Source organism: Sphaerodactylus townsendi, linkage group LG08 (assembly GCF_021028975.2).
Source record: "Sphaerodactylus townsendi isolate TG3544 linkage group LG08, MPM_Stown_v2.3, whole genome shotgun sequence".
In the NCBI taxonomy this organism is placed as follows: Eukaryota; Metazoa; Chordata; class Lepidosauria; order Squamata; family Sphaerodactylidae; genus Sphaerodactylus; species Sphaerodactylus townsendi.
The window spans coordinates 45,039,590-45,065,681 of record NC_059432.1 but is presented as its reverse complement, the minus strand read 5'-3'; the positions used below and the strand labels follow the sequence as shown (position 1 = coordinate 45,065,681).

The 26,092-nt window shown below is 42.0% G+C and overlaps 1 protein-coding gene across 2 annotated transcripts in view; it reads right to left on the bottom strand.

The window, feature by feature from the left end:
* ADAM12 (ADAM metallopeptidase domain 12) overlaps positions 1-26,092 on the bottom strand; it is a 327,649-nt gene that overhangs the window by 113,734 nt on the left and 187,823 nt on the right. For both annotated transcript variants that reach the window (XM_048505732.1, XM_048505733.1), the window contains exons 6-10: positions 9,041-9,224; positions 4,600-4,665; positions 3,611-3,682; positions 1,963-2,132; positions 364-448 (exon numbers count right to left, since the gene is read on the bottom strand). In XM_048505732.1, the coding sequence (XP_048361689.1) occupies positions 364-448; positions 1,963-2,132; positions 3,611-3,682; positions 4,600-4,665; positions 9,041-9,224 (577 nt within the window). The remainder of the gene's footprint in view (positions 1-363; positions 449-1,962; positions 2,133-3,610; positions 3,683-4,599; positions 4,666-9,040; positions 9,225-26,092) is intronic.

Genomic DNA, 26,092 nt, shown 5'->3' with positions numbered 1-26,092 from the left:
AGATCCAGTTACTCCTCAATGATCGCTGTTATAAAAGGACTAATGATGTGGCGAAGTTCTTTGTTCTGGCATTGTCAAAACTCCAGTCATTTCAATCTTGATTTTATTTTGGCTACCCCTAGTTTATAATTTTAACCTATGCCTAATAAAGGTGATTGAATTTAATTGAATTGAATATAGTCTGTTTTTTATTTCATTTATTTAACACTCTACAGCAAAAAAAGCATTTTTTTGCTTATAATTAGGGCTGGACAGTAGAAAAATGCCTTTTTTTCACTTTATGTGGTGCCCCTTTTCCCTTGGTGCTCTAAGCATGTGCTTAATTTGCTTAATAGTTAATCAGGGCTGCTAAGAAGCACTTACCATAACAATTCCCCCAGATTGCTCAGCAGTACACATACTCATTATGGGTGCCATGCCAATGGTAGTACCTTGGAAATATACTCCACTGATGGAAGAAAAGAAAGAATGTTAAAAGAAGACAATCAGCTTTTGAAGGCAGGTTTAGCTCCCCACTGCTATGATATCCCTGCATTCACCCTTGTACTTTATTCCACATAAATTAATGGCTGAATGAGACAAATAGGCAGTGCAATCGAGAGGGGGAGATGGAATCCCTCTCTGGATATGGTGTGGGCTTCTGCCAGTGTAAATGCCCTCTCCAGGACATTTGAGCAGGTGCAGGTGCAAATTCGCTGGTGCCCAGCTGCTTTGGCACCATGCAATGCCCAGCTGTGATGCCTGGCCTTGTGCTGGTGCTTGCATACCACTGCCAGCTATGCCGGCATTTCGGGGGTGTTCTGGGGGGTGGGGCCGACCTTAGTTGGCCTCCAGACCCCTCTTGGCCCCTGTAACCAGGCATAGCTAAGGGATAGTCAGATGTTTGTTTGTTTGTTTAAAAAACCTTTTCAGACTTCCTGTGCCACAGGTAAGCCCCGTGGAGCAGACATAGTGGCGCTCAAACTTTGCTGGCCCTGTCCGCCTCAGCGCTGGATTGAACTGTTAAGCACTTATTACAGGGACAATCCTCCCCATTGTCTGTCTTCTGGTAACCTGATCCTCATGTGGATCAATTCATAGTATTGCTTATCACCTACAAGTCCTTCATATGTGCATCCACATATCTTCAAGACTGACTAGCCACATATATTGTGCTGTGAAAGCTTTGTTCATTTGAACAAAGGCTCCTCAAACTGCCACATCACAAATGGGTCGGATCAACTGCACCTGAGCATCCTCTGCTGTGGCTCCCACCTGGATAGAGTGGCCTTTCTAACATGCTCACCTTGCATTCCAATGAATGTATAAATACAGAATTGTCTGGTGGGGTTTTTTTTGCATAAAAGGAACAAAGTTGTAGTTTCAGTGCCTGAGAAAATTTAGGCAGTTCCCATTGCACAGTTTAATGTTTTGTATTTAGAATGTAGAGATCTTTGTTAGGCATATACAACATAGGGACAAAGAAAGGGGTAAATTCAGTATAGAACAGTGTGAGTGATGTGAACAGAAAACACAGAGTTTGTGCAGAATAATCCCAAAGTACAAATCCAAAAATACAAAGAATAATCCCAAAGTGAGCAGGAACTGTGAGCCTTGCTCAAAGGTATTAGTATTCCTGCTCAAATAGTTTATTTTTTAACTGATGATAAATCTTGTTGGCAGCGAGCATGAGCAAGGAATATCCTGAAAGATTCAAGGAGGAAATCTTAGCCTCGATTAATAGCCACCAGTCAGAGGTCTGGAGTTCACACATCACAAGTTGGACCAGGCTGTGAATAATGCAGAGGATTGCAATGTTCTCTGCACACTTAACTAAACCACCTTTTAGCTGTCCTGCACACTGATGTAGCAGTGATGGAAATGACACTGGAATGAGCTAGATTCATTTAAATCTAGAATTCTGAACAGCGTTTCTTGGGCTATGAAATTCTTTCTCAGTATTCACTTCTTACGTTTACATACCTCACTAGCTGTGCATTGTCATGTGGTTTACGAGGTAGTAGTTTCAGCTTTCTCCAGTCGAGGAATTCATGTAGGGTGGTAAAGGGGTCTTGGGTTATTGTGCACTTATCCATGTCATTCCAGATTTCCACTCCAACCAGGGCTATTCGAATGTTTAGTGGCCTATAGAACTAGTATGAAAGCCAAATCAATATGCTGAACCCTGTTCCATGGAAGCAACATACAAAATTGTAAAAAAAAAACTAATATGACAAGCCCAGACTGGATGATGTTCTCATCCAACTTTTCTTACATACAGTGGGAGAGAAAGATTCCAACCCCATATACCAGGCACAACTGCCCTCACATGCATAGAGATAGAAATAAGGTAAATGAATGTAACATATATATGCCCAAATTGCACAGTTGATGTCTGGATCATATAACAGATTTTGATTGTGCAACGCACAGTGAGTAGATCTTATTAAAACATTCTGCACATGTAAGGATTTGTGGTCTTGAAGTCAGGACCGGCAGGTCTGAAGAATGGCAAGAGAAGACATGAGTCCTGCATTTCTCCAACATTCATAGGAATGTGATGTGGGATCATATCTTCCCATCTAAGTAACAATTTGGCTTCCTAAAGATACTATTGTTATAAATCTATGTATCAAAGTCTGATTCTTGCACAATTTATCAATGAAAAATAATTCATCAATTTTAAAATATATATACTGTATATACTGGCGTATAAGACTAATTTTGAACCCTCGGAAATCATCTGTAAAGTGTGGGGTCGTCTTATACGCCGGGTACTCTTATATGGCGAGTATATCCCAAACTCTATATTTTAACTGGAAAAGTGGGGGGGTCGTCTTATACGCCCAGTCGTCTTATACGCCGGTATATACGGTATACAGATCAGTCTTCTGTAGTTTGGTCCAAATTGACATTTCTTAAACATTGCACAAAATTGATTTCTTAAACACTGCACTTTCCACCAGAATGAACAGCTACTACCTATATTCCATTTTCTTTTGATAACCTAAAGTATTTGAGATTTACATTTCAAACGTATCAAAGGACCACTATAATGTTATAACATGCTACTATGTGTGCTAGTTCCTCTGAATTCCTAACTTTCACTAAAAAGTATCTAGCTGTTTTCATTGCAGAGATAGAAAGTAAAAGATATATCTCCACAATAAAAGGGACTAAAGAGATTTTTATAAAAAGAAAGCTGAGAACTGAAACGAACTGTATTGTCAAAGGCTTTCATGGCCAGAATCAACTGGGTTTTGTGGGTTTTCCATGCTGTGTGGCTGGCATCTTCAGAGGTATCCACAGGTGGTGGAGGGGTCAAACCTCACTATTGGATATATAGATTAGACTACATGGGGATGTTTAAAATAAAACGTGCTGCAGTTTTGATAGACAAAGTGGATAAAAGCCTTGGTGTGGAAGCAGTCTCAATGAATCTGGGCCACGAATCATGTTCGCTATTAAAATTATTTACTCCATTTATTTATTATTACTTCCTTCTACACAAGTACTTTCACAGTCATGTTCGCAAAGAGAACTGGCTTCAGTAACAACAAGAATATACCACTCAAAAAGTAGGCTGTTTCACTGAGATTGACACTATATATATATTACTAAAACACTTTACCTTATCAACATAGTTTGCAATTTCTATAAGCCGATGCTTCACTTTCTCCACATCTTTGCCCTGTCTCTGAAACTAGAAAAAAATTTGAAGTGACACCAAACACTTAAAAAAAATTCTCCTGTCATCATCTACTTTTCTCAAGAAATTCCTGCCAAACTTGTCATTTTTATGTCGATTCCAGTGTAAAGAAAACAAGGCATATAAGTAGCTGACATGCATTAAATAACTTCTAGATTGGCGGGAATGTCAGTAGTTGAAATTCCCAAATTTTCCCTTTACACCAAAGAAGTTACAGGACTCTGTTGTGAGTTTCTTTCAAAGTTTCTTGGCAATTGTTCCAAATTTCATGACTATAGTAGTTCACAAGGGAACATGGTACAAGGGAAAGTGCATTCTCTGCAACTGTCTGGAAAATGACATGGGGGTCAATTTGTTAATTGAAATTGGAATTTTTAAACTGGAAACCACAGGAATTGATTTTTACATGTGTACTAAAAACTACCTTTACAGAATTACAATTTTCAGAGAGATCATTGCAAGCAAGGCTTAATTTGGTTATCTTAAAGTAATGCATGTACAGGGATTAATGACATTTGCTTAGTCGTACAACCAGAAATTAAATCTGGCCACCAGCAAAATGACTGTATGAAGGTAACTAATACCAAGTCTTGGTGGCAGAAGCTCTACAAAGTCTCAGGAAGAGGCTGACTGAGACTCTTTCAATAGTATCAAAACTAGGACTAAAAGCATCCAAAGCATTTATTAATGTGACTGCAAGGGTTCAGCTATGATTGAATCCAATGAGTCTACTCCTATTTTCTCAAATGGTCAAGGGAATACCTGGAACTATGAACAAAATAAAACTAATGTGCCAACCAAATAGATAAATCAAAATCAAAGATAAACTATACCATGAATTATAAGACATTCTTTGCCTTCCTTGCTGAAACAATTCTCTTCTCCAGTTTCACTTTTTTGATTTTGCTTACCTCTCGGTTATCAGCCACAATAAGAAGTTCCACATACTTGGTGGATTTCAGGGCTTCCCTCTTGTGCTATCAAAACAAAGACCAAATAATAGCATTTCTAAGTATTCTAAACCCCAGGTTATTTATTATCTATAGTGCTAACACTGCAAAAACATGAAAAGCATTTTCCTCCCATGTTTCTTCCAGCAATAGGTTTGCTGCAGCAAGTGAACCCTTACTATCAGCCCAATGCCACACTTGCAAGAAGTAGGAGGAAATTGGCTGGAAAATGGCCTCCAGAAATTCCCTTGGAATTTCCCTGTGTCATTATAGTTGTTACCACTGAAATTAGGGGATATTCCGAAAGCATCACCTGTGATGGACAGCTTCAAGTTCCACTTTCCAGGAGCATCACCTTGAAATGGTGGATTGAAATGTTTGTGTGTGGGAGGAAGGAATTTGTAAGTTTAACTGCTGGCCAATTGACAGAGCTGGGAGGTGGGATTTTGGTAGGAGAATGGTCAGGAGGTGTGCTGGTTAGGCAGGGAGTCTATTATGGGGTTCAGGTATTTTGAAGGTAGGTAAGAGCTGGGTGCTATTCTAGTTAAAAAGAGCAAAACTGCTCTGTGGTACATAGGTTTGGGTATTATTCCTGATTTTAAAAAATGAAAAGTAAAAAGCTTTTCTGTTCCAAACAACCACCAACCAACCATGCATATCACTGAAATAAATCTGTTCCATAGTTGCTTTCATCAAGCTTGCTGTGTGTTTCCTTCAAGTCTACAATCCCCTCATAACAGATCAAGTGCTATCAAATAGATACATCAAAATCAAGTGCTATCATGGCACCCTGAGTCTAGGTATTGCCTTCACTGAGGACTAGAAGTGGTTCCCAAATCATCAGTTATACAAATAATAGTATGAAAAAATCCTCAAAGCTTGTAGGGCATAAAATTTAACTTCCCAGTTTCTAGTTCTGGACATGGGGTATGATACCACCTCAAAATCTGCTAGCATTTGCCAGGCAGTGCTGGTAGCCCTTTCAGGGTGCTTTCATGTATATTGAATTCCCATTCTGACACCTATTCAGATCTTGACCCAAACCTGACTCTGACTCAGCAATGCTACTATATCACATGCCAAACAACCAGAGGCCATAACATTAAGTCTGATCAAATAATGTTAAGTCTGATCCCTAGAAGCTAAAATGACTAAACTGAGACTATTGTACTTTGGTCACATGACAAGACGACAAGAGTCACTGGAAAAGATAACAATGCTTTGCAAAGTTGGAGGCAGCACGAAAAGAGGAAGATCTATAAATAATGGAACACCCGAAACATATATTACCATAGATTCAGATGAAAAAAAAATATATACAAAGGCACAACAAAGGAATGAGTCTGCCTCAGTGTGAAGTTATTAAGAATGACATTCTTAAAAAGGTTATCTGGGGAGTAAACCACACTGAAATGAGAGGGATTTACTTATGGGTAAACATGCATAATATGAAGCTATAAATGCTCTATCAGATGATGTTATTATATAATCATCTGTAATGCCAGGAGATTTTATAGCAGCCAAGAGGGCCACCACTTTTTCTCGTTATGAAATTGCGGACAGAAAGGAGCTTTCAGCAGCATCTAACAACTTTGAGCTAGAGCATTCGTGCTTATCATACTAAATAACTGAATATTGTCCTGAGTATAAGCAGATGATTTCTAACATTAAAAAAATGACTGTAGCAATTTAATCCAAATTGAATGTCCAATTCTAAACTCCTGGAAGAGATCTGCTAACAAGCTGAGTCAGTCTGAAACAATAAAACTGGAGTCTCCAAGCAAGATTTATAAAGACATTTATTTGTGTATTGCTGAAATACTATATTTTCTAGTTGACTCCTTAACATTCACATCATGCCAAACTCCCCCACCAAACAAACAAAAAACTAAAACAAGAGGAACTTCGAGGCAAAGAGGATATACTATTTGATCACTCTTCTATTTTTAAAGGTGAAAGGACTGACCCTGCAAGATCCTGCATCAGCACTCAGAAATAGGCCCAACAAGTACCATATAGTTAGACACTGGATGTCACACAAACACAGCAGCATTTATTTGCACTACTGTGCTAGAAACAACATTACTACATTTGGTCAGAATTGCAATACTATACTGTGCTACAGTTCACAGAAAGGTGTAAAGAAAGCAGGGCAATGAACAATTTGAAGATATGTATAAATAGAAACTCAGCTAATACCCAGCGTACATGATACAACTACTATAGATACATCTGTACATGACACTTCATGCACACAGAGTGCGGGAAGTCTCTAAGCCCACCCTGTATTATCAATATACACAATAAATTGGCTCCATTTCTGGATTCTTATATCTGAAGGCAGAAGGAGCTTTGCCAGCGCACATAACGCTTCTCTGTTAGAGCTGTGGATGGCAGAAGCAGTGGACCTACAGGTGAGTAGGGGAAAGGAATGGGTGCACACATTGGTAGGGAGCAGAGTAGCAGCGAGGGTTGGGAGGAGGAGACATCACACACAAATTGAGGTATCAGGCAGGCAAAGGGAGATGGTGGGCTGGCAAGTAGGCATTCTTTCAAGCAAGGAGGGAAGATAGGTGGATGAACATCATGGTGGGGAGTACAATGGGAGGCCATGCAGTCAGAGTACTGATTAAGGGATTGGATGGACAGGCAAAGTGGCTTGGAGAGGTGGGGGCAAAGGCAGAGTAGCAAGAAAGGGCATGGGTGGCCAGTGGACAGAGCAGCCTGACACTTCACCACATTCTGCACTTTCCTTCAGTCATTTGGAAAAAGGGGTTATAATAGTTTCTTGGTCCAGCATCCGGTTTCAAACTGTTTGCTTATTATTATTTAAATTATTCATAGTTTGCCTTTCTCACTGAGATTCAAGGCAGATTACACAGTGTGTGTGAGGAACAAGCTTGGACATCCAATAAACAATGCAACAGGGTCTGCATTACAGAAACTTGAAAACTAACCAGATAAAATGGCCTGAAAGGTGCACAAGTGGACATAGAAGCCTCCTCTTTGATGTGACCTCAGCACAGTCTGAAGTATTCCAAAGTATATTATTTCTGAATATAACAGTTCCATTTTGCCTTCATGATAGACCCTTCCTTCATGCATTTGTCCAATCCCTCATTTTAAAGCTGTCCTTTTAAAAATGAATCCCTTTTGAAATTTTAACAGGCACCCATAATTCATTATGAGTTTCTAATACTCCAAACAAACTAATGAGAAGTATTTGCCTGCTCCCTGAAGTGTAAATTACAAAGGAATAGAAACTTCACAAAACAACTGAGCTCTAGAAGATGCAGAATCAACTATAGTAGTTTTAGGTTTGAGAACACATTATGCCCAATTAACATTATTAATCTGTTCCATCACTTGCTGGGGGGGGGATGGGGGGCCCTAGATAGACCATTTGTTTCTAAAGTGCCCCAATTATCACTTCTCTCTGCTTGCATAGCACAGCTAATCTCTGTTTTAGTGCAATCAACTTTCTCATTCATCCAAGATTGCAATTTAAAAAAACAAGTAAGCTACATAAGATATGTACAAATCATGTAAATGCAAACAGAAAAATAGCACCCTTAAGTTTCTCTTGCTCTTCTTATTGCCAAGCCATTATTTCATAGGGGTATTGTGTGGTTTCTGGACTGTATGGACAATTATTTCATAGTTTATTCAGGAGTATTATTTAAATGGAACATTATTTAGATGATTGGGCAGGAAGGATAGATGAATCAGGCAGCTGCTGAGAAGTTTATTTCATGATGGCTGAAAACAAATATGGAGTTCTTTAGCCTCCAACCACATGACAAAGTCATTCTTTGCAAACTGGTTGCTGTCTTCTTTGACTTGTAAGTGAAGACACAAGGAAGGGATACTAATGCTGGGTTTACCATTCACTTTGAATCTAGTGATCAACATTTTATGCAATTATTTATGCAATGCAATATTCTTTCAGTGGCTACTTTGTTAGCATTTGAAATTCTGGTGTTTATTTATAGAAGCAATGAGATGTTAGTATGTGACAGATTTTCAAGTTCTAGAGTTCACGGTGTTGTTGAAAGTTAGTATTGATTTTTTTCCATTGGAGTAAACTGCTTAGAAGAGTTTCCAGTTCATTTATGTGGAGAAATGTGATAGGTGCAAAGAAATTAATATTAATAATACTTCACAGAGGTCCTACTGCATTCAAAACAAACTGACAGAAACATTTGAAATCTACAAAATGGTACACTAGATCTATGAGTGTGAAACTCTTGTTACAATAACTGTATGATGACTAAACAAACATTATAACCCCCCCTCCCATTTAAAAATTATGCATTAAAACATTATAATTTGATTAGGACCTTATTTTTAGATTTAAGGTCAAATTTACAACACATCAAGTACAAAACTTATTTCCACTTACCCTACTGATAAACCTCTGAGTAGACTGTGCAGCATCTTCCTGTGTGATCCCTGAGATGTTGAGATGGTTGCCACAAGAACCCAAGGTTAGTCTTAGGTTCTCTGTTTTGTAAATTATGTGTTCATTTGTAGCACCTTCCAATGGCTCCAATATATAGGCTTTATCTTCAAAGAAAATGTATCCCCTGTGGTAAAAAAAATTAATTATGTATACCTTTGCATGCTGAAGTATATTTTATCTAATCAAATTTCTAACAAAGTAACAGATTTGTAACAAATATGAAAAAGGGATATATGCTGAGGACACCAAATCATGCCATGGGGTACAAGCCGAAAATTCTGTGTTGTAATTCATTTTCGTAATTCAGGCCTTTATTGGCATTCATATTACAATAAAACAGTTGTCCATAAAAAACAGATAAATACGTCAAACATATACACATAGTGATTCTGTGTTTGCACCGTTGCATACTATTCACTACGGTGGCAATTCAGTTTCTTTCCATTTAAACTCTAGAATCAAGTGTCAAGCTAAACTATATTTGCATTTTATAGAGATGCATTGCCACTGCTCAGGCTATCTGAAATGGCCTTGCAAAATTAAAAAAAAGTTCTGTTGACAGTTCTTAATGTGAAAATGAATGAAATGTGAGTGTACTTAAGTTTATTATCTGAATAAATATCAATAAAAATAAAAAGCTAGAAATTAATGCTAACTTACTAGAGCAACCTAAATTAGGCCAAATTAGTGTATTAAAAATGAAGACAGAGGATTTGCCTGGTAGGATAGGCTGTAATAGCAAACCAACAACCCATGGTTTTGCTACACTGGAATAAGCTAGGAATGGGCTTTTATCCTTACTTGCATTTTCCCTTGTAGAGCTTAATGTGCTATTTTGATTTTTGAAAACAGAGCTTATCTCCACCTGCTCTCCAGACTGGCTTTGTGCAGAGCATTTACATAGGCCATTTACCAGCTGCCGTCACATAAAAATGTTTTATATTACCAATACTTTAATGTTTAATTATGGTTTCATGTTTTTAATTGAAGTTGTATTGTAAGTAGTTTTGTTGTAAGCTGCCCTGAGCCCTGCCTGTCAGGGTAAAGGTGGCATATAAATAAAACTTGCTGTTGTTGTTATTGCTGCTGTTTCCCCAATGAGTCAAATAAATTGAAGGGTGTTTTTTAAATTTTCTCTGGCATATCACAAAACAGTATGGGAGACACATGAGTCTTATCTGGATTGTCATATATTTTGCCACTGAAGATTAAATGACTAACTATGATTTAGATCCCATCAGGAAAATGAAACTTTTCTCCTTCTAATCCTCCCATTACAACCCTCTAATCTCCATGAAATGATACCCTTGGTGGGTAGAAAAACCTGCATCAGTAGCATAGCTGAAACGAGGCAGAGGCCCGTGCCCTGGGCGTGCACCATTGGGGTCAGGTAGGGGGCAGAAAATCACCACACCCCTCCCCTCGCCCCACCACACCACACCCCTCCCCTTGCCCCACCAGGCCTGGCATCCCCAAGCAGGAGAAGAAACCATAAAGGCCCCCTTCCCATGGCCCCCAGGGAGGCCTCTGCAGGAGTTGGGGCTCACAAGGTCTCCTGGGAAGCGTAGTTCCCACCAGGCTGCTTTTTCAGTTGGCTGCTCTTTGCAGCCAGCTGAACTAAGGTAAGTGGGAGGGAGTGTAGGGGGCACTGCAGGGGGTGCACAGGGGGCAGTGCTGGGTACCATTTTTCCCCAGACATCATTTCCCCCCCTACGCCCCTGACCTGCAGAATGGGGACTGAGTGGGAAGTGCCAATTTTGTCCGGTTCCAATGCTACAATTGGCTGAAAACTAAGAAATATACAATAAATTTTTCCTTCCGTATATGATGAAGATTTCAAGGGTGAATCCCAACCTCTTTCTATGTTCATTTTTGTAGTGGCAAACCACAGTTTGGAGTTACATGTGAAGTTTGGTGCTCTACTTGAAGGAAGATATGCTCACACTTTGTATGCACTCTATCTATGCTCATGACAGTCAGGTGCAGTAAAAACCACAAAGCATGTGCTCCTATACTGTGGCTTCTACCAAGACATTTGAATTCAATGCATCTCTCCAATATTACTTAAATATCCAGGCAGAACAAATGATAGCTATAATGAAATCACATGCAAAGTAGCAAGATTCTGTGCAATCACTTGTTGGATGACAAAGAAATGTGGGCTAGGTTCAACAAAGTTTACCATTTCATGATCTAAATTGCTATGCTTTAAATTAACCATCTGTTTGTGATAATTACCTATCTGCTATTTTGTTTTCTGATCTTTGATCATAATAAAAACTGAACTGAACTCTGTGTATCCAGAACATGACTGTTTCTTGTGCTAGTGGTTCAACCCAGTTTAGGCACACATGCAGCAAACTTGCACTGACTTGTGAGTTGGGCATACAGTCAACTAGTGACATGGCTGCTTCAACATACTCTAAACTGCATGGCAACATCCCACATTTTCAGTATACCACCTTGGTTCTCACACTTGGCTTCTTCCATTTCAAGTGGAGGTATGTTGACATACAGAATAAAATATGAAATCACTCAACTTGCCTAAGAGCTGATTGAGTCATGCACAAAAATTAGGCAAAGCAATTAGTCATAACAAGGTTGTCCCTATTTGAGGCAAGAATTTGGGTGAGGGTATTCTAAAAGTCTATAAAAACATTCTCTTGCATACACTGGCCTGGTTCACTACCCAAGTGGTCTCAGGGACATCTAATCAGAAGACTGCTATTTCGGAGGAGGAAACTGCCATGACTTGCACCTATTGTTGCCACTCAGACTGGTTCTATGGCAGATGGGAAAACCCATCTGTGCTCTACCTTGGAGCAGCATGGGAGGAGATACATACTCCCTCTGCACTGGCGCCACTAAACCCAAACTCCAATGGAGAATCTCTATAGCCAGTTGAAGCTGGCTCAGTACAAGCAGAGAGGAAACATGTGGTCCCTCTGCACTGGTGCTACTGTAACTGGACTATAATTAGCTGCAGAAACTACCTTCAACTGAAAGCGGAACTGATGGTGCCACATGGGAGTAGGCACCCTCTCAATTACATTCTACCATCTTCCAGAGTAATTCTAAGATGTCTTCAAAACAGGCGATCTTAGAGCTGAGCAGCACAAATGGAGGGGATGATGTGTTTCCGCCACACGGGGCAGCAAAAAGCATTTATATGTGAATCTTTGGCGTCAGAATTCTGTTGTTCCACAGTATATAGCCTATTACTATCATTTTTACCAACTACAGTTATCACACTAATGCTGTAAATTATACTTCATTGTGATTATACGCTGTCTCACAAAATAAAAAAAAATAAAAAATGTAATTTCATTTGCCACATGCTGGACCATCTTTGTTTTAGAATACTCTGTTTGGATCCTAGGTAGGCACTAGGACCCAAACAGACCATTCAAAAACATTTTTTTTTAATTTTGGTGAGACAGATATTTTTAATAGTAATTTAAGAAAAAAATCCTGTGGCTAACAGAAAAGGGAAGAGTGATTCAGAATTAACGTCATACATGGAGAAAAAATCCTCAAGAACCTTAATGTGCATTTACATCTTTTTGTTCCATGTCTATCATCCTAACTACATTCAATTAAGTTTTATAAATAGCTGCATACTGGATTGGGTTATGACATGTTGTGTCTAGCTCTTTTACAGTCCTTCATAGTTTCTACATAGACAGTGCTTCTGGTGAACTAAATAATACTTTGATTATTTTTCTTATTATACAAAGCTACATATGCTCATAGCTCAAAAGTCAATGAACATCTTATAGATACAATAAATGTGGTAGAAGAAACTCAGGACTGGCTCTTTGTTTTGGAAAAGACGAAAAGAGGACATCAGGAAACACATCACCCGCACTGTCATGCCTATGGACATCATATTGGGGATTACTGCCCTTGGAGCATGCACGTAGGTAAGGGGGGGTTCTCGGGTTTGAACCCCCCCATTCATGTCCGAAGCTCCGCCCACCCGTTTGTAGGTTTTTAAAACGCTTTAGTGCTTTTTTGGTTTTTGACCTGCAGGGGGCGCATTGTTTGGGCTAGTAGTACCAAACTTTCAGGGATTGTTTGGGAGACTCTCCTGATAATACATCCCAGGTTTGGTGAAGTTTGGTTCAGGGGGTCCAAAGTTATGGACTCCCAAAGGGGGTGCCCCCATCCTCCATTGTTTCCAATGGGAACTAATAGAAGATGGGGACTATACCTTTGAGGGTCCATAACTTTGGACCCCCTGAACCAAACTTCACCAAACCTGTGATGTATTATCAGGAGAGTCTCTTATTGATACCACCTAGGTTTTCTAAAGTTTGGTCCAGGGAGTCCAAAGCTATGGGACTCCCCAAAGGGGGTGCCCCCATCCTCCATTGTTGTTCCAAAAGGAGCTTAGGAGATGTGGGTTGGCTGACACCTTTGAGGGAGTCCATAACTTTGGGACCCCCCTGAACCAAACTTCACCAAAACCTGGGTGTAGTATCATTAGGGAGAGAGACTTCTAAAAGATACCCTGAAAGTTTGAGTGTTTCTAGCTTAACCATTTTGCACCCTGACAGCAGTGCAACCCCTCAAATTTCAGATTCTCCTTACCTTAAATCCACCCCCCTTTGGCATGGATTTAAAGGGGAGAATCTGAGGAGTCCTCAGTTACTAGAGACAGGGGTAGGGAACCTGTGGCTCTCTCCAGATGTTCAGGAACTACAGTTCCCATGGCAGCCCCTACCAAAGCATGGCCAGTTGGCCACTGCTGACAGAAGAGCTGGGATGGGAATTGTAGTTCCTCAAACATCTGGAGAGCCTGGAGGTTCCCAATCTCTGAGCTTAGAAGAAGAAGATTTGGATTTATATCCCCTTTCTCTCCTGTAGGAGACTCAGAGACTTACAATCTCCTTGCCCTTGCTCCCTCACCCAACAAACACCCTGTAGCAGAAGTGGGTGGGAGCTATGAGAAGGAGCTCTGAGAAGCTGTGACCAGCCCAAGGTCATCCAGCTGGCTATGTATGAGGAATTACACAGGCTAATCTGAATTCCCAGATATGCCTTCCACAGCTCAAGTGGCAGAGCAGGGAATCAAACTCCAGTTCCTTCCAGATTAGAATCGCACCCCTGCTCATAACCACTACACCACATTGAAAGTGATGCTGTTTCAGGGTGGGGGAATAATCCACCCCAAAACAGCATCACTTTCAATGTTGTTTAACTAGGGACCCCAAGATTCTCTCCTTTGCAAAGGTGGATTTCAAAAGGAGAATTTTGGGCTCCCTAGTTTAAACACCACATTGGGAAAAGTGATGCTGTTTGGGGTTGGATTCCTGCATCACAGTGGCTGCCCCGGGGGGCGGGTGGTGAAGGCATAAAACTCCAGATTTGTATGCACAGGCTCCATTTTCCCTCTATGCCTCAGCCCAGTGGGGAGGGGCAGGGGAGGGGCAGGGCAGGGGAGTCTGCCATCCCCGACCTCGGAGAGCTGCTTTTATAAGCGCTAGGCCAGGGGTGGGGCTTGGGGAGGCGTGGCCATGCCCTGGGGCAAGCGCGGAGGGTGTGGCACCACTCCAACCCCCCCCCCATAAAAAATCTATACCTACGTCCCTGCCTTGGAGATCTTCAAGTGAAAAAGATCTATATTTTCCTCACAAATCTGTACAGAGAAAAAGAAAACTATCAGTAGCGGCTACTAGCTTCCAAAGAAGAAGAGAAGAGTTTGGATTTATATCCCCCCTTTCTCTCCTGTAGGAGACTCAAAGGGGCTTACGATCTCCTTGTCAGGGACGTAGGTATAGATTTTTTATGGGAGTGGGGGTGGGGCCACACCCCCACCTGCCCCTAGGGCATGGCCATGCCTCCCCAAGCCTCACCCCTGGCCTAGCACTTATAAAAGCAGCTCTCTGAGGTCAGGGATGGCAGACTCCCCTGCCCTGCCCTGCCCTGCCCTCCCTTGCCCCTCCCCTCTGGGCAGAGGCATAGAGGGAAAATGGAGCCTGGTGCAAAATCTGAGTTTTGCCCCCCCCCGGGCAGCCACTGTGATACTGGAATCCACCCCCAAACAGCATTACTTTCAATGGTGTTTATAGAGAGCCCAAATTCTCCTTTTAAATCCACCTTAAAGGGAGAATCTGGGATCCTTAGTTAAACAACATTGAAAGTGATGCTGTTTTGGGGTGGATTATCCCCCACCCTGAAACAGCATCACTTTCGATGTGGCGTAGTGGTTAAGAGCAGGTGCATTCTAATCTGGAGGAACTGGGTTTGATTCCCTGCTCTGCCACTTGAGCTGTGGAGGCTTATCTGGGGAATTCAGATTAGCCTGTGCACTCCCACACACGCCAGCTGAGTGATCTTGGGCTAGTCACAGCTTTTCGGAGCTCTCTCAGCCCCACCCACCTCAAAGGGTGTTTGTTGGGAGGGAGCAAGGGCATGGAGATTGTAAGCTCCTTTGAATCTCCTACAGGAGACAAAGGTGGGATATAAATCCAAATTCTTCTTCTTCTTCTAAACTGAGGACCTCAGATTCTCCCTTTAAATCCATGCCAAAGGGGGTGGATTTAAAAGGAGAATCTGGGGAAATTTGGGGGGTGCCTGCTGTCAGGGGTGCAATGGTTAAGCTAGAACAGGGGTAGGGAACCTGCGGCTCTCCAGATGTTGAGGAACTACAATTCCCATCAGCCTCTGTCAGCATGGCCAATTGGCCATGCTGGTAGGGGCTGATGGGAATTGTAGTTCCTGAACATCTGGAGAGCCATAGGTTCCCTACCCCTGAGCTAGAAGCACCAAACTTTCAGGGTATCTTTAGAAGTCTCTCCTAATGATACCACCCAGGTTTGGGTAGGTTTGGTTCAGGGGGTCCAAAGTTATGGACCCTCAAAGGTGTAGCCCCCATCTCCTATTAGCTCCCATTGGAAACAATGGGGGATGGGGGTACCCCATTTGGAAGTCCATAGCTTTGGACCCCCTGGACCAAACTTCAAAAATCCTGGGTGGTATCAATAAGAGACTCTCCTGATAATACATCCCAGGTTCGGTGAAGTTTGGTTCAAGGGGTCCAAAGTTATGGACCCTCAAAGGTGTAGCCCCCATCTTTTATTAGCTCCCATTGGAAACAATGGAGAATGGTGGCACTCCCTTTGAGGGTCCATAACTTTGGACCCCCTCAACCAAACCTCACCCGGGCAGTATCATCAGGAGAGTCCCCCAAACAATCCCTGAATGTTTGGTGCTACTAGCCCAAACAATGCGCCCCCTTCAGGCAAAAAACCAAAAAAGCACTAAAATGTTTTTAAAACCCACAAATGGAGGTGGAGCTTCGGACATGAATGGGGGGGTTCAAACCCGAGAACCCCCCACTTACCTACGTCCATGCTCCTTGCCCTTCCCCCCTCACAACAAACACCCTGTGAGGTGGGTGGGGCTGTGACTAGCCCGAAAAGCTGTGACTAGCCCAAGGTCACCTAGCTGGCGTGTGTGGGAGTGTACAGGCTAATCTGAATTCCCCAGATAAGCCTCCACACACTGGTGTAATGGCTATTGGGCAAGGTGGGCAGCTGCCCAGGGCATCACCTTGTGGGGGGCATCAAAATGCTGGATCCGTATTTGGGTATTTTAGTGGTTTTCCATTTTTGGCCTGCAGGGGGCGCAGTTTTTACCACTAGCGTATCATCAGGAGACTGTCCTTATGCTACCCCCCAAGTTTGGTGAAGTTTGGTTCAGGGAGTCCAAAGTTATGGACTCCCAAAGGGGGTGCCCCTATCCCCCATTGTTTCCAATGGGAGCTAATAGGAGATGGGGGCTACAGTTTTGAGGGTCCATAACTTTGGCCCCTCTGAACCAAACTGCACCAAACTTGGGGGGGTATTATTCGGGCAGTCTCTCATTTGATGAGACACTGAAAGTTTTGGAGAGACTGTGCCTTCAGAAATGTGCCCCCCCCCACAGCCTGTAATCCCCATGGATTAGTATCGTAGGAGAAACTCAATGCAGAATGAAGATTCTTGGGCAAATTTCTAGGATGTTCCTGCAGGGGGTGCATTTTTGGATGTATCGGCACCAAAATTTCAGGGTATCATCTGGAGATGATGGCACCCCCCAAGTTTGGTGCAGTTTGGTTCAGGGGGTCAAAGGGTAGCCCCCATCTCCTTAGCAAAGAATGGGGGATGGGGCACCCCCTTTGAGGGTCCATAACTTTGGACCCCCTAAACCAAACTGCACCAAACTTTGGGGGTACCATAAGGACAGTTTCCAGATGATACCCTGACATTCTGGTGCCGATACATCCAAAAAATGCGCCCCCTGCAGGAACATCCCAGAAATTTGCCCAAGAATCTTTGTTCCGCATTGAGTTTTCTGTATTGCTGTCCAAAGCTGGGGAGTAGCATAAGGACAGTCTCCTGATGATACGCTGAAATATTGGTGCTGATATGTCTAAAAAAACGTTATCCCTGCAGGCACCAATGTCCTGGTGCAAAAAAATTTGGTCGTGGTGGAGTGGCCACCCATGGGGGGGGCATCCAACTCAGGTTTTGCCCAGGGCTACAGTTTGCCCAGGGCTGCCTCGTTACGCCCCTGCCTCCACAGCTCAGGCGGCAGAGCGGAGAATCAAACTCGGTTCCTCCAGATTAGATTCACGAGCTCTTAACCTCCTATGCTACTGCTGACAAGGCAGCTGAGTATCAGTAACTGACAAATAAAAAATAGGCAAAGGAATAATATCATTCATAGACTGTGCTTGTGATGGAAAAACAACTGACTACTGATGTCACCACTGAAGCTGGCAGAGACACGGGTTAATTCTCACCTGGCCTCTTGGGTTGTACATCATCACTGAATTTGTTTAATGCAAAAATCTATAAAGACCAGAGATCAAAAAGACTGTTTAGTTTGTCATAGCAGGGGAAATGTCCATTACTTCCCACATATATGATGAGAAGTTCTATTTCAGTTGCAAGAAAGAAGACTGATATATGGTCTTTGCTGGGAAGCTTATATATGCTGCTGTCAGAGTTGTAAAGTCAGAAGTAGGGGAGGGTGTGGAAACTGGTTTGGGCCTTATCATACATATATTTGTAATCCCTGAATCTAAGCATATGATCACAGCATAGGAAAATGAAGAATCTGGGTGTGTCCTCTTCCCCCAAATTAGAAATGAGCCTCCACTACCTCACCTCTGTTGCAGTACAAGAAATGTATATGCATGCTGCTCTCTGATGCAATGTGAAGGCACAGTCGTTGGTATTCGGCCACCAAATATCAATTAGCAGTAAACAGAACTGAACTGCTTTTTGAATAATCAGAGCTCTAGAAAGAGCCCTGCTTTTTTAGCTGATCAATAAACTGCCATGCTATATTCATGGGTTTTGTGTGAGAACACTTGAATCTGATTCTCCGTGTGTGTGTGTGTGTGTGTGTGTGTGGGTGGGTGGGTGGGTGTGCCATCAAGTCATAGCTAATTTATGGTGAAAACCCATAGGGTTTTTAAGGCAAGAGATAGTTGGAAGTGGTTTGCCACAATCTGCCTCCACATTACAACTCTGGTGTTTCTTGGAGGTTGCCCATCCACATACTATTCAGGGCTGACCCTGTTTAGCTTCTGAGATCTGATAAAATCAGGCTAGCCTGGGGCTATCCACGTCAGGGATTCTACACTTACATGAGCTAAAAAATGTATTTGGATGCCACTGTTCTAGTAAGTCTATTACTATACAGCATTTTTTCTAAGAGCTTTCTCTTGCCCATCCGTCTCTTTGTCATACCTGTCTCTCCTTTTGCAAACCAGGGATAAGACTTAGCTCTCTCTACAAACTGTTGAAAAGCTTAACATGATCCTTTAGAAATCAACAGTGTTAATTCCAACTGCTTCTATAAAGTGGCCACATTCCAGCTTACATAATTGCAGTCATATTGTCAACAGCTTCAAACTGGATAAGACTTACTTTAATTCCTGCCCCCAAACTTCTTTGTGCTTGTGATACGCACTATGCAACAAAGACCGACAAAATGTTATACCAGCATAAGCTTTTGTGAACTTCTTCAGCTGCAATAAATGGATTCTCTCTGCACAGGCATTTTAGCAGGAAGTATTTTTTAAAAAAACAGCAGGGTCACAGGGCCATAAAATGCATGAAGCTCAGGGCAAAATCATCATGAAACTGCACACTTAGAATTCATTAAGAGGATTTACAATGCCCTCTCCCACAGGTTTGTACAGGAGCCTGGGATTTTTTATCATACTTTTGGTTTTAACAGTCTTGCAAAACCTTTAACTACTTACCCATTATATATATATTAACTACATTAGCATAACTAATGGTTAGTATCTATATTTCTCTCTTTTGGACTTGCATTTACGAACTCCATTTCCCCTTTGCTTTCTGTATTGTTCAGCCCCCAGTCTCGCTGTTCATTTTTTAATGCCTTTTACACAAAATACCTTTGCAGTGAAGCTGTACCCATTGCATATTGAAGCAGCAGGCTCTAATTCACAAAAAACTTCTGCCGGAATTTTGTTAGTCTTTAAAGGGCCCCAAGATTCCTGCTTGTTTTTGTTGCAACAGACACATTCAGTTGACCCCTGGATTTATTACCAACACTACCCAGTTTTTCAGCTAAAGAGTTCAAATTCAGCTCCTGCCAAGGTAGAGCAAGGTCCTGAGACAGTAGCAAATCTGTATGGCAAATCTGTACGGCAGCACTTCACCATGAGAACATTAACATATCTATGATCTGAGACAATGAAGAGAAGGGATATTGAATTAAACTCAACGTTACTTGGTTCCTAACAATTCTTCATATTTCAATACAACATGATCTCCACAAAATTCAGGAAAGGGAATCCTGGCTCAGTTTAAGGAGCCCTGAGAAAAGCTTCCATGGTTCCTTAAGCTTGCCCTCCTAAACTAGGAATGAGCTTTGACTCCTCCCTCCCCACCCCCCCACCCCCCAGGCCAGGAGGACAGGACATTTTCTAATCTAAATTCTGAAATCTTTACCCTTTTTATTCCCAAAATCCAACAAAGGAAGACATTTCCAAGTTTCAAGGAAGGGTTTACATATCTACCACTATTGTACTACTGCAGGGAGAAAGAAAATGTTTAACTGCTGCCACAGCAGTTAACAGAAAATGTTTAACTGCTGCTGTGCACAGAAATCCTCAGTGTTTAGTCCTCCTCCTAACTAAAACTCTCTTTCTGATGTACTTCAAAGTACTTCAAGTTAAAATTTACAGACATTTTCCTGGGCAACCAGGAATTGTGCCCATTACTGTTACAATGGGCACAATTTCTAGCAATTTCCACATGTTACACTGTTTCTTGGTTGGCCACAGGTCCTGTCAAACTACATGGGCTGGGAGTTCCATATTCAGTGCTGACAATGATTCTTGAAATTGATATTCAAATTTGCTGGGGCCCAATTCAGATCAGGACTGCAGCATGAGGAGAATGGCACCTTAAACATTCAGGGTTTGAGCCAATCAAGCTCACACCATAAACGACTAGGCTAATTGTGGAGGATAGAGTGCAGCTAGGCAACCATTGGGGCAGACATAGAATTTGCTGAAAAGAGCAGCTGTGAATCAGTGCAGCCGAAGTTGCTGCTTGGGATGGGCAGGGAGGAGACCCCAGCTTCAGCCCTGGTAAGGGCGGAAGTGGGCTTGTAGCTATGCCATGGCAGGGCAAACGGGCATCGCAGCGCTTGCCCTGCAACATCATCAGGGAAGAGGCTGGCCTGAACCTATAAAGGATAGAGCCAGCCTTTGTGCTGGCCATGTGCTTGGGCCAGCCAGCGACTTGCCCACCCACCTCTCCCCATGGAACTTTGGATTTTGTTAATGCATGCTTCTTTGTCATGGCCATTCTCAGTTTGGCGCATGGGTATTGATCTGAATGGGCCAAGGGAGGGGAGCTAAGGAGCTACCCCTCACCTGCTGGTAGGAAATGCTACAGCAAGAGGGTGACTGTCCAGCTGAGCATTATGTCAGGAGGAGCTCTCGCAAGAGCAGCGGCGAAGCTACCAGGGGATGGGGGTGCACCATGCACCGGGCGCACGGATTTGGGTCATGTGGGGGGCGCAACATCCCCCAGCCCCTCCCCTTCCCCTGCACCCCCACAGCGCCCTACCCCCCCCCCCGCAGTGCCCCCACCACACTTACTTTAGGAAATCGAGCCAGCTGGAGAACAGACCTGCCTGTTCTGGTGGAAACTACATTTCCCAGGAGACCCTGGGAGTGGGCCACCCTGGGGGGTGGGCATGATTCCCCCCCCACAGTGCCCCCCTGTGCCCCCCACTGACTTTAGGAAACCAGGCAGGCTAAAGAACAGGCCTTCTGGGAACAGGTCTCCTGAGAAATGTAGTTCCCACCAGAACAGGCAGGCCTGTTCTCCAGCCTGCTCGTTTTTCTAAAGTAAGTGTGGGGGGGCATGATTCCACCCCACAGCACCCCCCCGTGGCACCCTCCCATGCTTACTTTAGGAAACCAAGCAGCCTGGAGAATAGACCTGCATGTGTGGCAACTACATTTCCCAGGATACCTGGGAAATGTAGTTCCCACCAGAACAGACCTCCAGCCTGCTCGGTTTCCTAAAGTAAGTGGTGGTGGTGGGGGCGCCAGGGGGGCACCGTAGGGAGGGGCACGCAAAAAAGCCAGAGTGCGCATTGGGCGCACTCTGGCCCAGCTACGCCTCTGCGCAAGAGGCCAACCGCACAGCAGAGCAAAGTTCCAATAAGAAGCCTCCTGCCCGCTGGAGCTCCACAGCAATGTCCCAGAACAGATCAAAATCCCATGCTGTGCCTCAAGCTTCTGATTGTATAAAAAACAATGACTATGGCCAAATAATTTACCCCAGCCAAGAGTGTAGCGTGTTATTGGGTCAAAGGACTCCGAACAAAGGTGGTCCTGCCCTCGGACAGCAACTGATTCTGCATGGCATTTCCAAAGGAGGCTATAACATTTGTAAATTTTATACCTCATGCACTAGTCAGATTATGGGGAGAATGTATATACCAGCACCAAATGTTCCTGGTTGTCGTGAATAAACCTGAATAAAGGTGGTTGTGTCATCTTTTAAAAGCAAGATCAAATCCTGTCCTTTTACTGGACCCATTGTTTGTTGAATAAAAATGTATTCCTATAAGTATTCATTATTTATGTGGCACCTCTGATGTATGTGTAAAATCCCACAGGAGGTTCAGAGTTTCCTTTATAGCCCTATTTACCAGTTCCCTAGTGCAGTTTTGTTATTCAAATATTACTACTCTTTAATTTTTACAAGGAGCAGTAGCTACATTTTCTCTACAGCTACTAAAGCACAGAATATACAGAGTGACAGCTAAGAGCCTTGTATGCAAAATAACAGCACAGTTGTATTCTTATTTTAAATATTTCCTGTTAAACTTAATGCATTTTATCTAGCAAATACACAATAGTCCCACTGACAGGATGAAGATCTGTTAGAGAATGTATGTATCACCCACTTCAAGAGAGTCCCAGTTAGGCAGGTTAATCCTTTGACATGGCAAGTCATATTTATCCAGCATAACTGCTCATGCTGGGTATCCGCTGTCCAGAAGCTAAGGCTGAAGTTACAATGAGAGTGATAATACTAATACGATTATATGTTCCACACTTGGAAGTCAAGGTGCTGTAATTGTGTTATCGGTAAGAGCTTTAAGTACAGCCTCCCTGCACAGATAATGAAAAAAAAACTAGCAAAGAGAAGGGCTTAACAACAATAGTTTATGAGTGGCTTTTTCTAATAAGTCAGCAGAGAAAATGTTTGTAAAAATGTTTTCATGTTAGCTCAGTTTACCCTATTGAGGTGTATTTTTAAAAGGCTGAAGCAAACCAAAGGCCAAAAAAATACATCACTTTACCTTCTTTTCAGTTAACGTTTTCCAAAGGGTTAATTAGTGTGGAGCAGTAATTTCTATTCTGAATATCTCCAAAGCTATAAAGCTGCCTCCTGGCCTGATACTGTGAGGGAGGCAGCTTTAGTTGCTGTGGTGGGACATGCTTTGTTTATAGCTCAAGAACAGTTACCCCTCTCTTTGGGTCCTTTTGTATTTATCTGTAGCTTTCAACAGTGAGCCCCCTTATTCTGTTAGATTAGATAGAGACTAGATTGATTAGATGGAGATGATTAGGCTGAAATTTATATATTTCCCCTTGGTAGTGAAAGTTATTGAGCAGTGGTGAAACAGCAGTTTGAGGGTTCTCCACATATTTACCTGTTATCCTTTTCAATATGGTTCCAGGACTGACTATGGCACAGAGATGGCCTTGGTTCTTGGGTAGACAATTTCTGAGTTGAAGTTCATAAATGTAATGCTTTCTTGCTGGTTAAATGTCAGCCAATTTTGGCACAGTTTATTAGATAATTTTGTTATGGTGTACAGAACATGACATCACCTGAATGGCAACTCTAGTTGTCATTCTAGGTTTTCGATTTATACCCCCTTTTATTTTCTCTTGTAAAGTGACTCAAAGGGGATTACGAACTCCTTTCCCTTCCTCATAAGAACATAAGAACAAGCCAGCTGGATCAGACCAGAGTCCATCTAGTCCAGCTCTCTGCTACTCTTAGTGGCCCACCAGGTGCCTTTGGGAGCTCACATGCAGGATGTGAAAGTAATGGCCTTCTGCGGCTGTTGCTCCCGATCACCTAGTCTGTTAAGGCATTTGCAATCTCCGATCAAAGAGGATCCTCTCCCCACAACAGATACCTGAGTTCTGAAAAAACCGAGACTTGCCCAAGGCCACCCAGCAGGAATGTGGGAGAGGGAAAACAAATCTGGTTCACCAGATAAGATTCCACTGCTCATGTGAAGTAGTGGGAAACAAACCTGGTTCTCCAGATTAGAGTCTACCTGCTCCTAACCATTATACCACGCCAGCTGTCAGGGATAGATACATATTCAGAGGCTTATAATTGTCTGTGCAATATTCCAATGATGAAAGAGAAGTATTTGAAAAGACTGAGGGTGGAAAATAAGTTGGAAAGGACAGAGAAAAAGGATGAGAGGATAAATGAACATTTATGAAAGAGTAAGTCCTGTCCTCAGAAAATGGGAAGTGCCATATGGCCTAGTCAAAATTCCTTTTATGATAAAGTTGCACATAAGGTACGAACATGATTTACGAATTACCTACTGAGGCTCATTAATTTATTGCTTTTTTACTACCATGGTACCCCTTTTTCTGTCCTATAATTTATATATAACCTGTAATCTCACAATTTTTAGATTAAAATTCTATAAAAGTGACTGTGGCACCGTGCTATAGAGCAGGGGCAGAACTACATCAAATTTATCATGCCAAAGGCTAGGCAAAGGTTCTATTTAGGTGGATACTTGAACAATCCAAATAACTATTGAGAAATTCTGCCTATCATACTGATTAAGTTCTGCCATTAACACAATCCTGCCATGAAATAATTAATTTGCTGAGGTTTTATACCTCCATTCCAGTAGGAGTTTCACCTGTTTGCTTTCTGAATTTCAGGCTGTTGTTCAAGGCACTAAAGCAGAATCAGTTTTTAAAAAGCAGTATTTAGCAGTTTGACACATATGTAGTAGATGTCCCGAACTAAATAGGATTCTATTCGACTTTTTCTTTATGAGTTCGTTTACAGTTAATCTTACTACCAAATGCTACATTTTTATAAATGCTACATTTTTGTCTTTGAATTCTGCAGTTTTTCCTCCATTTATTTCTAGAAATGTTTTCTTTTCTTCCATTGTTTTCCATTGTTTTCTTCCACTGTTTTCCTGAGCACTTTTACCACAATTTTTTCTTTGTTTTCGAGCCAGCTTCTCTTGAGCATGCTACCATGTTGAAATAGTCTTTTTATCTCTTCCCCATCAAACATCTAACAAACATCAACCCAGGTGGAGTCCCCCAGCTTCCTTTCAGCCATTTTCTCATCCCCATCAGCATCCATTTTAAAAAGAAAATTTAATTTATTGCTCACTGATGTATGAAACTGATGTAATGCTGAGGCAGAGATAACAATCAGGGATGATTAGATTAACTTTCTCCATTTCGAATAGAGCTTGCAATGTTATCGTTCAGGCACAGATACAAAGAAGCAGGGAAGATTAGATCAGCTTTGTCAATTTCACACAAAGCTTGCCATGTTAATGGTCAGGCACAGATACAAAGAACCAGGCAATTAGTTCAGCTTTGTCAATTTCACATACAGCTTACAATATTAAAGTTCAGGTACAAATACATAGAAGCAGAGGTAATTAAATCAGCTTTGTCAATTGCATACTGAATGGTGATATAACATTAAGATGAAGATGTATTGTGTCTGCAGTTGGGAAAGAGTAAAATGGAAAAGGGACTGCTGCAGTAATGATTGCAGGAATGATTGCAGGAATGATACCACAACTCTATTTTGACCCAAAAAAGTGTGTTTTTTTGGGGGGGGGATATGTGCTTCTGTTCCTTCAGGTAATGGTGCCTGCTCCTATAAGTTTTTTTTACTTCCATTTTGTGTGGGTAGTTCTCAATGGTAAAAATAGAGGCTGAGACATTTTGTGAATTGCCACTTCAATGTAACTGCACATTAATGCTAGCGGGCCCGCACAAAGGAAAAAAGGGGAGAAGGGTTATTCTTCTGTGTTACAGTTGACATCCCACCACCATTAAGAATAATATGTTTTCAGCAGGAGAGTGCGGAATAAATGCAAATGAAGAAAAAAGAGAGAAGACAATAGGGGAATGGATGGGGTGGAATCATTTTACAGAAAATGTTTCCAAGACAGAATTTTTATAGTTTTATAGTTTTAAGATTAACTTGAGGAGGGTTGCGTCGCTGTATTTAACCTTTAAATCATATTTTCTATAATCCAAAATGTGATATCTCAAAGTGCGCTTTCTCATCTTTCACCATGCTATCATTCATCTATTTGAACTTCATGGTTAAGCTTTTCTCTTTTTCTCCCTGTACCTCACAATATATTTTTCTTTTCTTTATACCACTATAGGTCAGCCCCTAC